This window comes from Ictidomys tridecemlineatus, chromosome 4, assembly GCF_052094955.1.
Source record: "Ictidomys tridecemlineatus isolate mIctTri1 chromosome 4, mIctTri1.hap1, whole genome shotgun sequence".
In the NCBI taxonomy this organism is placed as follows: domain Eukaryota; kingdom Metazoa; phylum Chordata; class Mammalia; order Rodentia; family Sciuridae; genus Ictidomys; species Ictidomys tridecemlineatus.
This window is the reverse complement of record NC_135480.1, coordinates 128,919,095-128,931,851: the sequence shown is the minus strand read 5'-3', so window position 1 is coordinate 128,931,851 and position 12,757 is coordinate 128,919,095. Positions and strand designations below refer to the sequence as shown.

The following is a 12,757-nucleotide window of genomic DNA, read 5'->3' as shown; positions in this document are numbered from 1 at the left end:
TACTCTCCAATTTATTTCAGGAAATAGAAAAAGAGGCAGCATTTCCAAACTCATTCTATGAGGCCAATATCACTCCAAAACTAGGCAAAGACACATCAAAAAAAGAAAACTTCAGACCAATATCTCTAAAGAACATAGATGCAAAAATACTCAATAAAATTCTGGCAAATCGAATACAAAAACATATCAAAAAGATTGTGCATCATGATTAATTGGAATTCCTCCCAGGGATGCAAGATTGGCTCAACATACAGATATTGATAAATATAATTCATCACATCAATAGACTTAAAGATAAGAATCATATGATCATCTCAATAGACACAGAAAAAGCATTTGACAAAATACAGCACCCCTTTATGTTCAAAACACTAGAAAAACTTGGGATAACAGGAACATATGTCAACATCCTAAAGGCTATCTACGCTAAGCCCCAGGCCAATATCATTCAAAATGGAGAAAAATTGAAAGCATTCCCTGTAAAAACTGGAACAAGACAGGGATGCCCCCTTTCACCACTTCTATTTAACATAGTTCTTGAAACACTGGCCAGAGCAATTAGATAGACAAAAGAAATTAAAGGGATACACATAGGAAAACAAGAACTCAAATTATCACTATTTTCTGATGATATCATTCTATACCTGGAAGACCCTAAAAGTTCCACCAGAAAACCCCTAGAACTAGCAAATGAATTCAGCAAAGTAGAGGATATAAAATCAAACACCCATAAATCAAAGGCATTTCTCTGTATCAGTGACAAATCCTCAGAAAGGAAAATGAGGAAAACTACCCCATTCTCAATAGCCTCAAACAAAACAAAACAAAAAAAAAACTTGGGAATCAACTTAAAAAAAGAGGTGAAAGATCTATACAATGAAAACTACAGAACCCTAAAGAAAGAAATCAAAGAAGACCTTAGAAGATGGAAATATCTACCTTGCTCTTGGATAGGCAGAATTAATATTATCAAAATGACCATACTACCAAAAACATTATACAGATTTAATGCAATTCCAATCAGAATCCCAATGACATTCTTCATAGAAGTAGAAAAAGCAGTCATGAAATTCATCTGGAAAAATAAGAGACCGGAATAGCTTAAGCAATCCTTAGCAGGAAGAGTGAAGCAGGTGGCATCACTATACCAGATCTTAAACTATACTACAGAGCAATAGTAACAAAAACAGCATGATATTGGCACCAAAGTAGACTGCTAGACCAATGGTACAGAATAGAGGTACAGAACAGAGACTAACCCACAAAATTACAATTATCTTTTATTAGACAATGGTGCCAAGAACATACATTGGAGTAAAGATAGCCTCTTCAACAAATGTGCTGGGAAAACTGGAAATCCATATGCAACAAAATGAGATTAAACCCCTTATCTCTCACCATGCACAAAACTCAACTCAAAATGGATCAAGGACTTAAGAATAAAACGAGAGACCCTGCATCTAATAGAAGAAAAAGTAGGCCCTAATCTCCATCAGGTGGGATTAGGCCCCGACTTCCTTAATAAGACTCCTGTGGAACAAGAAGTAAAATCAAGAATCAATAAATGGGATGGACTCAAACTAAAAAGTTTCTTCTCAGCAAAAGAAACAATCTGTGAGGTAAATAGAGAGCCTACATCTTGGGAGAAAATCTTTACCTTCTTTAGATAGAGCACTAAAAACTAGGGTATATAAAGAACTCAAAAAGCTAAATACCAAAAAAAAAAAAAAAACCCAAATAACTCAATCAATAAATGGGTCAAGGACCTGAAGAGACACTTCTTAGAAGATGATGTACAATCAATTAACAAATACATGAAAAAATGTTCACCATCACTACCAATTAGATAAATGCAAATTAAAACCATTCTAAGATTTCATCTCACTCCAGTCAGAATGGAAGCTATTATGAATACAAACAACAATAAGTGTTGGTGCGGACGTTGGGGAAAAGATACACTCATACACTGCTGGTGGGACTGCAAATTGGTGCAGCCAATATGGAAAGCAGTATGAAGATTTCTTGGAAAATTGGGAATGGAACCACCATTTACCTCTTCTCAGTCTATACCTAAAGGACTTAAAAACAGCATTCTATAGGGACATGACCACATCAATGTTTATAGCAGCACAATTCACAATAGCTAAACTGTGGAATCAACCTAGATGCCCTTCAATAGATGGATAAGAAAAAGTGTGGCACATATATACAAAGGAATATTATTCAGTAATAAAAAGAGAATAAAATCATGGCATCTGCAGGTAAATGGATGGAGTTAGATAAGATAATGCTAAGTGAGGTCAGCCAATCCCAAAAAACAAATGCCAAAAGTTTTCTTTGATATAAGGAGGCTGATTCATAGTGGGATCATGGAGGAATAGATGAACTCTAGATAGGGCAGAGGGGTTGGAGGGGAAGGGAGGGGGCATGGGGTAATTAATGATGGTGGAATGTGATGATTATTACTATCCAAAATACATGTATGAAGACATGAATTGGTGTGAATATACTATATATACAATCACAGATATGAAAAATTGTGCTCTATATATGTAATAAGAATTGTAATGCACTCTGCTGTCATATATAAATAAAAAAATTACATTTAAAAAATAGCTAGTATAGAGGATTTAGAATGTTCCAGGCACAAAGAAATTACATATGTCTGAGGTGATAAATATACTAACTTTTCTCATTTGATAAAATATGTGCAATTATTATGTGTCAATTTTGTAAAAAATTCTAAGTGCAGCACAGTGGAACATGCCTGTAATCCTTGGGAAGCTGAGGCAGGAGAATAGTAATTTTGAAGCAAGCCTCGGCAACTTAGCAATATCTAGTCTCAAAATAAAAATGAAAAGGGCCAGGGATGTGACTCAGTGGCAGAGCACCACTGGGTGCAACCAATATCAAGAAAAAAAAGTAATTCTAATGTTTTATAGTACAGTAGGGTAACTATAGTTTATAGTTATAGAGTTATAATATTGTAATTTATATATACAGCAATCTAGTATGTTTTATAAAGTCTACAACACTCTAGCATATATGTTTTATAAAACTAGAGGAAAGGGGTTAAAAAGGTCCAAATGTTAGAAATAATAAATGTATAAGATGGAAATGCTAACTACCCTAATTTAATCATTACACACTGTATGTATTGGATTATCACATTATATACCACAAATACATGCAAACATACTTACACAATCAGAAGGGTTAAAAAATAAAACAAAAATAAAATAATATTAAAATCAAAATCTAATTTGTATTGGATCAGATAATTTCTTAGGGCACTAATTATTTTACTGATAGGAAACTAAAGGCTTTAACTGATATTAACTATTTTGGGGGATGGTTAGGGAGTGACTGCCAAGGTTCATACTCAGTATTAAACTGCACACATATCTATGTTAATGACAGGAATGCTAAGATACGGAATATGGAAAATTTAACCAAAGTTAAAGAGCAAATCACTGCTGGTCTTTGTGGTTCAGGCTGGCTGAGGCAGGAGGACCAAAAGTTTGAGGCTAGCCTTGGCAACTTAGGAAGACCCTGTCTCAAAATTTAAAAAATAAAAAAAAAAAGAGCTGGGATATGGCATCTTAATAGTGTACCCGTGGGTCAATTACTCAGTACTAAAAAAAAAAAAGAAGAAGAAGAAATCATCCATAGGTAAAAAAATAATCTAGTAAATTAAAAAGTTTAAATTATACTTTTATCTTTCAGATCTTTTGTGTTTGGTTTGGTTTGGTTTGGTGGTGTTGAGGACTGAATTCAGAGATCAGGCAAGCACTCTACCACTGAGCAACATCCCAGCCCTATCTTCCAACTCTTAATATCATGTTGCCTAGTACCTTTGTAAACAACTGAAGGAGAAATATGGAGAAAAGATAATTATAATATAATTTGTAAATTAAGTCCTTGGATATTATCTTTATATTTGTAAAACAGAAGTCTGACTAACAATAAAAATGTTTTCCCCTTGCTAGGGGCAGTGGCACACGCCTGTAATCCCAGCAGCTCGGGAGGCTGAAGCAGGAGGATCTCAAGTTCAAAGCCAGCTTCAGCAATGGCAAGGTGCTAGGCAACTCAATGAGACCTTGTCTCTAATACAAAATAGGGCTGGAGATGTAGCTCAGTGGTTGAGCACCCCTGAATTCAATCCTTCGTGCCAAAAAAAGAATCCTTAAGCAGATTAAGGGGGAAACCTATAATTCTTTCAGTATAGAACTCTTCAACTGAAATATCCTTTTGGAAATGAACCTACTTACACTTAAAATCTATTAGTTATGTATTACATCTACTGAACTAAATATATTAAGAAACCCTACCTGTAACCTATTTACTTTTTGAGCTTCTTTCAAAGAAACAACATGTCCTTTGTTTTCCTGTACCATCATTTGCACTTGATCCTTTAGTTCCTTCACCTCCAGTTCCTTCTGATTAAATACTACTTCATCAGCAGCAAGAGCACACTGGGAAGGAAAGAAGGCACATGTTATATTCACCACAGAAAATACTCAGAAGAACCTATATAATACCACAAAAAAATCATGATTTAATGACAGCTTGACAATGTCTCTTAAGTTCGTCTTATCCTTTTCATTTTGACTTTTTTCTGGTTTCTAAGAAAGACAGAAATAGTTGAGGGACCTATCATAGTTGTAACATAGGAATTAACTACTATGAAGACAGAAATTTTTATTTCCTGCATATGAAAACTAGTTATCTAGTTTAATTAAATAGCTACCTAGGTTCTAGAGAACATTTTACAAGTTTGCAAGAATTACTGTGAGATTTTAATGTGGGTTTTTAAAAATCAAAGAGTTCTTATTTTCCAAACTGACCTACAGAGTTTAAGAACATATTTGGACATTTAAATAAAGTATATTTGCAGATTTTGTATTCTTTCACTATTAAGAGATATATTTTGAAGCCTGAAAAGATGGTTAAGCAGTTTTAGTACTTTGTTTCTGGTGAAACTAGTCTATTTTAAAGTAAACTTGGATTATGCAAATAATAATTATTGAATAATCTTTAAGTTAAACAGAAAATTATTTGCCAAGGGCCTACACTTCATGCCAGATACTGACTCTCTCTCTCTCTGTGTATATGCATGTATGTATTATATATATATTTGGGGGAGTACTGGAAATTGAACCCAGGTGCACTTTAGCACTAAGCTACAATCCCAACCCTTTTTATTTTTATTTTGAGACAGGGCCTTGCTAAATTGCTTAGGGCCTGATTAAGTTGCTGAGGCTGGCCTCAAACTTCCTATCCTCTTATCTCAGCCTCCCAAGTTGCTAGGACTACAGAAGTGCACCATCACAGCTGGCTCCCCTGCTTAGTATTTTAAAAATTTCAGTGAGTAAACATGATTCCTTTACATTTAAGAAACTAAGGCTCAGTGAGATTAAATCTCTTTCCAGATGATATGTGTCTCCAAACCCCTGAGATTAAATTCTAGGGACCTATTTCTTCTTTTTTTTTTGGGGGGGGGGACGTATAAGAGATTGAACCCAGGGGCACTTAACCACTGAGCCACATCCCCAGCCCTTTTTTATATTTTTTTTAATTAGAGACAGGGTATTACTGAGTTGCTTAGGGCCTCGATAAATTGCTGAGACTAGCTTTGAACTCATGATCCTCCTGCATCAGCCTCCTGAGCTGCTGGGATTATAGGCAGGAACCACAGAGCCTGGTGTCCCACCTCCCTTTGTTTTGGTACCAGAGATTAGACTCAGGAGCACTAAACCACTGAGCCACATCCCTATCCCTATTGTGTATTTTATTTAGAGACAGAGTCTCACTGAGTTGTTTAGTATCTCGCTTTTGCTGAGGCTGGCTTTCAACTCGTAATCCTCCTATCTCAGCCTCCCAAGGTGCTGGGATTACAGGCGTGGACCACCACACATGGCTCCTATTTCTTTTTTGAGACACACACACACACACACACACACACACACTCACACAAAGATGCACTCATTCGTATTCTAACTTTCCTTCACAGGAATGTTCTTTCTACAAGGCGACAGGTATAGCCAAGAATGAGTAGTTCATTTACAAAAATACTGCTCTCTTTACAAAAAAGATTTAATCAATAAAACGTAGATGTTTGCAGTATGTGTATGACTCATCCAGAGGTGACACAGCAGTGGATGGGATCCTGTACTGGGAACCCTGGTCTAAAGCCAGCCTTGATTTTTATCACAGCTTCATAGCAGGACTCTAGGCAAGTCCCTTCTTTTCTGTTTGGGATTCTTCACCAAATTAGGAGGGGAAGTGATGCTGATTATCCTTATAATGCTTTATGGCTGCATAACCTATAGTTACATCTGTAAATTAAGATATAATTCTCATTAGTTAATATCTTCTTTCTGTAGGCAACTGATTGAGAAATTTAAAATATAACTTCTAGTTTGGTATATTTAAGTACAAATTATTTATAACTTAGTTTTATTTGGTTTATTATTTATTTAAAAAGTTTTTATCTGTTCAAAATATGTACCTTCACATACTATTCTTTTTAAAAAATTATTTATTTTTCAGCTGTAGTTGGACATAATACCTTTGTTTTATTTATTTATTTTTATGTGGTGCTGAGGATCGAACTAAGGGCTTTGCACGTTCTAGATGAGCGCTCAACTACTGAGCCACAACCCTAGCCCATACATACTATTCTTATATCCAAAATTTGGAATAAAAAAATTCCTTTAAGAGGTATTTATAAGGAGGTAGAGTATTCCAATAATTGACTAATGGTGAAAAATCAGACTGCAATACTATCTGGCAGCTTCTAAAAAGGAGATGATCTCAAAATGATGCTTACTTTCCTCACAATAATCTGGCTAATACTGCATCTGTGAAATGGTCTACAATCTTATGTTAGCCAAGAATTTTTAAAATTAAGCACTTACCTGCTTGCCTAATAGACTCAAGAAGCAGGACTGAGAAGAGAAAATATTCCTGCTTCCTCTCATGCAGAGCATGCCTCACCTTGTTACCTTGGCTAGCAATCTCCTTAAGCAGTCCATCTTACCAAGCTGCCCTCACAATAACCTTTGGGATGTTTCCCTACATATGTCTATAAATCTTATCCCTTAGCTTGCCAGTTAAACTCCCTAGGCACAAAGACAGGAAAAGTAAATTAGAAGAGATATTTATTGAGCCTTACAAAATGGAACATATTCATAAATATTCCTACTGCATATTGAAGGATAACAGCTATCTATGGGAAAAGCACCTGTGCAGCTGGGTTTTAAGCAGAACTAACAACTTTCTTCATACAGTACTATTTTTCCCATAAAGAATGACAAACTAGGGCTAGGGTTGTGGCTCATCAGTAGAGAGCTCACTTAGCACATGTGAGGCCCTGGGTTCGATCCTCAGCACCACATAAAAATAAATAAATAAAATAAAGGTACTGTGTCCAACTACAATTAAAAACAAAACAAAACAAAACAAAAACAAAAGAATGACTAACTATAACCCCAGGCTAAGGCAGGAGGATTCCAAGTCCCAAGCTAGCCTCAGCAACTTAGTAGGCCTAAGAAACTTAGCAAGACCCTGTCTCAAAGTAATAAAAAGGGCTGAGGATGTGTGTGGCTCAGTGGTTAAGTACCCCTGGGTTCAATCCCTAGTATCAAAAAAAGAATGACAATCTAAGGTTATCCAGACTTGAATATGTTGGCAGTCATATTCTTAAAAATATGAACCTCTCATTTTAAGAAATCCATCAATATTTGTTACAAATAAAGCCCAAATTTCAGGAAAAAAAAATCAGAATTTTGGAAAACACTTCTTCCATTAAGAGCTTGACAGCTTCTAATTCTTAACAACTTTGTTAATGAGATCACTGATATATTAAAGACGTGACTTATTTTCCAAATAACCAGTGAATGATGATTCAAAATCGTGTGCATATAAAAGATCCATTCAAAGGATTAGAAAAAAATAAGTAGGTTTTAGTGTATATATATTAATATGACAAAACAGTGCTAAAAACACATTGCAAATAAACACCAGAAATTTCTATTTTGCTTTGAATTTTGATGCAGTATCAAATAACTTTCAAAATTACCTGAAAATGTTATTAAAATACAACCCGCTTCCAACTACAAATCTGTATGAGAGTAGATTTTCCTAATAATTTCAGTAAAAAAATGCTAAGACACATATGAAAATCCAACTCCCTTCTATTAAGGTAGATGTTAAAAGACATTTGCAAAAATAGAGTACCTGATATTTTTTAAGCTCTCTCTTCAGCTGGAGAACTGTGATATGCTGTGGTCCTCCTTCCAGGTTTCCAATTCCTTGGTTTGCTTGAAATGAGGTGAGGACAGCCTTCCTGACCTCCTGAGTCATGTTAAACCAGTCCTGCAATTTGTGTTGCTGCTTTTGGTTTAGTCTGACTGCATCTTTTAAGTCCATCAGGAAGGTAAAGGCTTCCTCTATACAATTTTGGTAACCCAGGCATTCTCCTTTTAACTGAGTTACTTGCTCCTCAAGAGAATGGATCCTGTTTTTATCAGGACTGCCCTCTCGTGGGATCTGGCTAGTTTGGCTGATACTACTCTGATGGCTTTGCAATGCTTCTCGAAGCAATTTAATCTCAAATTCCATTTCATCTATACGGTCTGATTCAGGGCTAAAGTTTAAAGTGGGTTTGTTTCTAATATTCCGTGCTCTGTTGGCATATTTCAGAGAATTTAAGGACTCATCAAAATCCAAGGAAGATGGACTGACACATGTTATCATGACAGTCTTGGCACTGCCTCCCAGGGAATCTTTCAAAAGCCGAGTAATTTTAGCATCCCTGTATGGAATATGTGAACTCTTTCTACGTGGGTCCCCGAGGGCACTTATTACGTTTCCTAAAGCCAGCAACCCACTGTTGATCTGAATGGATTCTTTGAACCGTTCACCAGTATTCCCTGTTTTGGTTACTCTTTCCGATCCAGCCAAATCTACAAAATGGAACTTTGAGATAATATGCCGATGGGAATACCATGATCCATCTTCTGATGCCTCCATAGTTTTCTCAACTTGACAAATGCTGATTGTAAAAATTGCATGTGATCTACTGGAGTGCTCATTCATCTGGGTGGTACCTGTATGTCTGGCTGCATTCCCCATCTCTAGAAGACTCATTACTTCATCCACACTCTCCACGTGGCATTCCTTGGCCCCAACAATCACTTGAAATAGCAATAGCAAGATTTCATCAAAGTCCAGTATAATTAAACTAACCACACAACACTTATCATTTGTGAAACAGCTCAGCTAAAATATTTCATTAAAAATAAAAAAATTTCAAATAGTAACATCAATAACATCATTAAACAATTTCAGAAAATCTCCCAAAGGACTCATTTTAGCAGACAGCACTCAGTTTAATATTTAAACTGTACAAGATATAATTTTTTTAGGGGCTGGGGTTGTGGCTCAGAGGTAGAGTGCTCGCCTAGCATGCATGAGGCACTGGGTTCGATCCTCAGCACCACATAAAGTAAAATAAAGACATTGTGTCCACCTAAAAGTAAAAAATAAATATTAAAAAAAGATATTTTTTTTTAAAAATCTAGTTTTTTGGAGCCAAATATCACACTTAACTATCTTAAATGACAAACTCCTGGGCTAAGGTTATAACTCAGAGGTAGAACAAGTGCTTAGCACATACAAGGCCCTGGGGTCAATCTCCATCATCAAGAACAAAGAAATCCACTAAAATCCACTTAATTTCAATATTTTGATCTTCAAATTAAAAGAAAATAGATTAAATACATAAATTGAAAGAGCTAAATTAATAGTAAATTTATTAAAAGAAATCAATTTTAGTTTTTTTAATATACAAGCCACCCTTAGCTTTAAGGTTTTTTTTGTATTGTGGAATCATAATCAACTATGAAAATTTCAGTAAAAATAAAGTTGGGTATTCATTTTAAAAACAGGCATGCCCGGGCTGGGGATGTGGCTCAAGCAGTAGCGCGCTCACCTGACATGCGTGCGGTCTGGGTTCAATCCTTAGCACCACATACAAAGATGTTGTGTCCGCCGATAACTAAACAATAAATATTAAAATTCTAAAAAAAAAAAAAAAAACAGGCATGCCCTACACAATATGAGTGCAAGGTAAACAGATGAGATGGCAATTCAAAAAAATCAAAGAAGTTTCTATTCCAACAACAGAATAAGAAATAAAAAATAACTTAAGCTTACTACCTGCATTCATTGTTTATATTAAAAATTTTCTGAAAAGGAATAGGTGCATTTGGGATTTGTGTAAGAGGAGTCAAGCTCTTGATTCCTTGCTCAAATTATAGTGCCAATGCTTCCTCTTTGATCCGATCTTGTCATGTCATTTTTTTTGGAAAAATAATTTCATCTATATCATTTCTATCATGATACATTTTTAACATCCTCATTCATTTTTAAGTTCTAAAGTATATGTACATAAATAAGCAGTATGAAAATGATCAATTATTAATATGGCAACGCAGTTATAAATCAGCAGAACTTTCATAAAATTTTTCCAATGTTGGGCTATATTTTGGCACTACAGTTCTCAAACTACAATTCCCAGTCTCCATCCTAGATCAATTAAATCAGAAACTCTGAGAAGTAGAACCTAGAAATCAACATTTTTTTAAAAAGCTTCCCACCTGGGGCTGGGGTTGTGGCTCATTGTAGAATGCTTGCCTAACATGCATGAGGCACTGGGTTCGATCCTGAGCACCACATAAAAATAAAATAAAGGTATTGTGTCTACCTACAACTAAAAAGAATTAAAAAAAAAAAAAGCCTCCCAACTGTTTACTAATTGTCCAGTATACAGTACCTCTAAGTTCAATCAGTATAAAGTACCTCTGAGTTCAATCCCCAGGACCAAAAAAAAAAGAAAGAAAAAAGAAAGTACTAAAATAAACAAACAGAAAAGTACTATAAAGAAATTTGTCAAACAAATGCATTTTTGGTTGTGAATGGGCCATTAAACAAGATATAGGAATTTGTTTTAAGATTGTTTGTACATCCTTCCAAACCTTTGCAGGACTAATATCAGCTGTGAAATATTTTAATAATTAAATTATTACAAGTAGTATAGCATATACTTCTATGTTGTTTAATGCTTCACAATTAGCATATATTATTTTTGTGATTTTTTTTGATAAAAGACAACATTCAATAATTCTGTTCCATGATAAAAAGTTCAAAACATCAGTCTGAATTCTATTCAGACGAGAGAAATTATAGTGATTTACCTAATAAGATCATAAACTACCATGTTTACTTTTTTCTGAAAAATAAGACAAAAATCATATTCTTCAGACATCTAAAAACGCCAGGACTGCCAGGACGGGTCTATAAAGAGGCAAGATCTAAAGTCCCCTACAGATTGCTATTTGAATGAAAATGCCCATCTTCCTTTCCTAAGCACTAGAAAAATCTCCCCAGGAAGTCACTTTTCTGGGGATTGCAAGGAAGGTTCTGCTAAATGTGTTATCTATCTAGGAGAGGAGGACAGTCAAGAACAGTTATTACACCCTCCACCCCTACCCAGAGCCATTGAAGAGCAACAGCCATGGCTCTGGGGTACCTCAACAAGAGGCCCATGGTGACCAAGAACATGAACAGGTCGAAGCACAGCCACCATTGGAGGCACCTTACCAAGCATACCAGTTCGTGCAGGACAGGATCTGAAACCTGTGTGGCTGTGCCCACTATGGGCATCATGCCATGGAGCTATTCAAGATCTCCAAGGGCAATTGGACCCTCAAGTTCGACAAGAAAAGGATGGGGACACATCCACCACGTTAAAAAGAAGCAAGAGGTGGGGCTGGGGATGTGGCTCAAACGGTAGCACGCTCACCTGGCATGTGTGCGGCCCGGGTTCGATCCTCAGCACCACATACAAACAAAGATGTTGTGTCCGCCAAAAAATAAATATTTTTTTAAAAATTCTCTTTAAAAAAAAAAAAAAAAAAAAAGCAAGAGGAGCTAAGCAATGTCCTCTGTGAGGAAAGCAGCTGCCAAGAAGGACTGAGCCCCATTTTCTCAATAAACCTTTACAGGAAGAAAACAAACCAAAAAACCCATTCGTTGCAATGTTATTAATAATAGTTTATAACCTGGAAACAGCCTAAATGGCCAACAATGGAACACTACTTAAATAAAATATGATAACACATTCATAACACAAATTACCACAGGACCACAGAATCATAAGTTTCAAAAATATTTAATGACATGTGAAAATGCATATAAATATTAAATAAAAGTAAAATGCAAAACTATAAGAGGTGGGTCGTGCAAGTATCCAGAAAAATAAATTACACGTATCCAGAAAATTACACATATCCAGAAAAATAAATCTAGAAGGAAACATACCAAAAGAGAAGCTATAAGCTGGAGGTGTAGCTTTGTGGTAGAGTACTTGTTCAGTATGTGAGGCCCAAGGTTGGATCCCCAAAGACAGACAGACACACAGACACACACACATACATACATACACACTAAAATAAATTTAAAGAGAGAGAAGGATAGGAGAGAAAGTTGCTATTTCTAGGTTCTGGGATCAAAGACAATCTTTAGTTTTCTTCCCTATAGTTTTCTGTTTTGAAAATGTACTATAATGAAAATACTAGCTTTTAAATCAGAAAAACAAAAGTCATTATTTTTTTAACTACTTGTATTTTGAACGGGGCATAGTGGTACACAACTGTATTCCCAGCAACTCAGGGAGTTAAGGCAGGAAAAA

General features: G+C 35.5%; 1 protein-coding gene across 7 annotated transcripts in view; it reads right to left on the bottom strand.

The window, feature by feature from the left end:
* Positions 1-12,757, bottom strand: part of Kif27 (kinesin family member 27) — a 91,505-nt gene that overhangs the window by 63,214 nt on the left and 15,534 nt on the right. For 4 of the 7 annotated variants that reach the window (XM_040285624.2, XM_005340914.5, XM_078047407.1 and 1 more), the window contains exons 4-5: positions 8,242-9,200; positions 4,332-4,475 (exon numbers count right to left, since the gene is read on the bottom strand). In XM_040285624.2, coding sequence (XP_040141558.1) covers positions 4,332-4,475; positions 8,242-9,200 — 1,103 coding nt within the window. Of the gene's footprint in view, positions 1-4,331; positions 4,476-8,241; positions 9,201-9,997; positions 10,064-12,757 lie in introns of all 7 variants that reach the window. The other 3 variants (XM_040285627.2, XM_078047409.1, XM_078047408.1) reach the window with 2 other exon arrangements.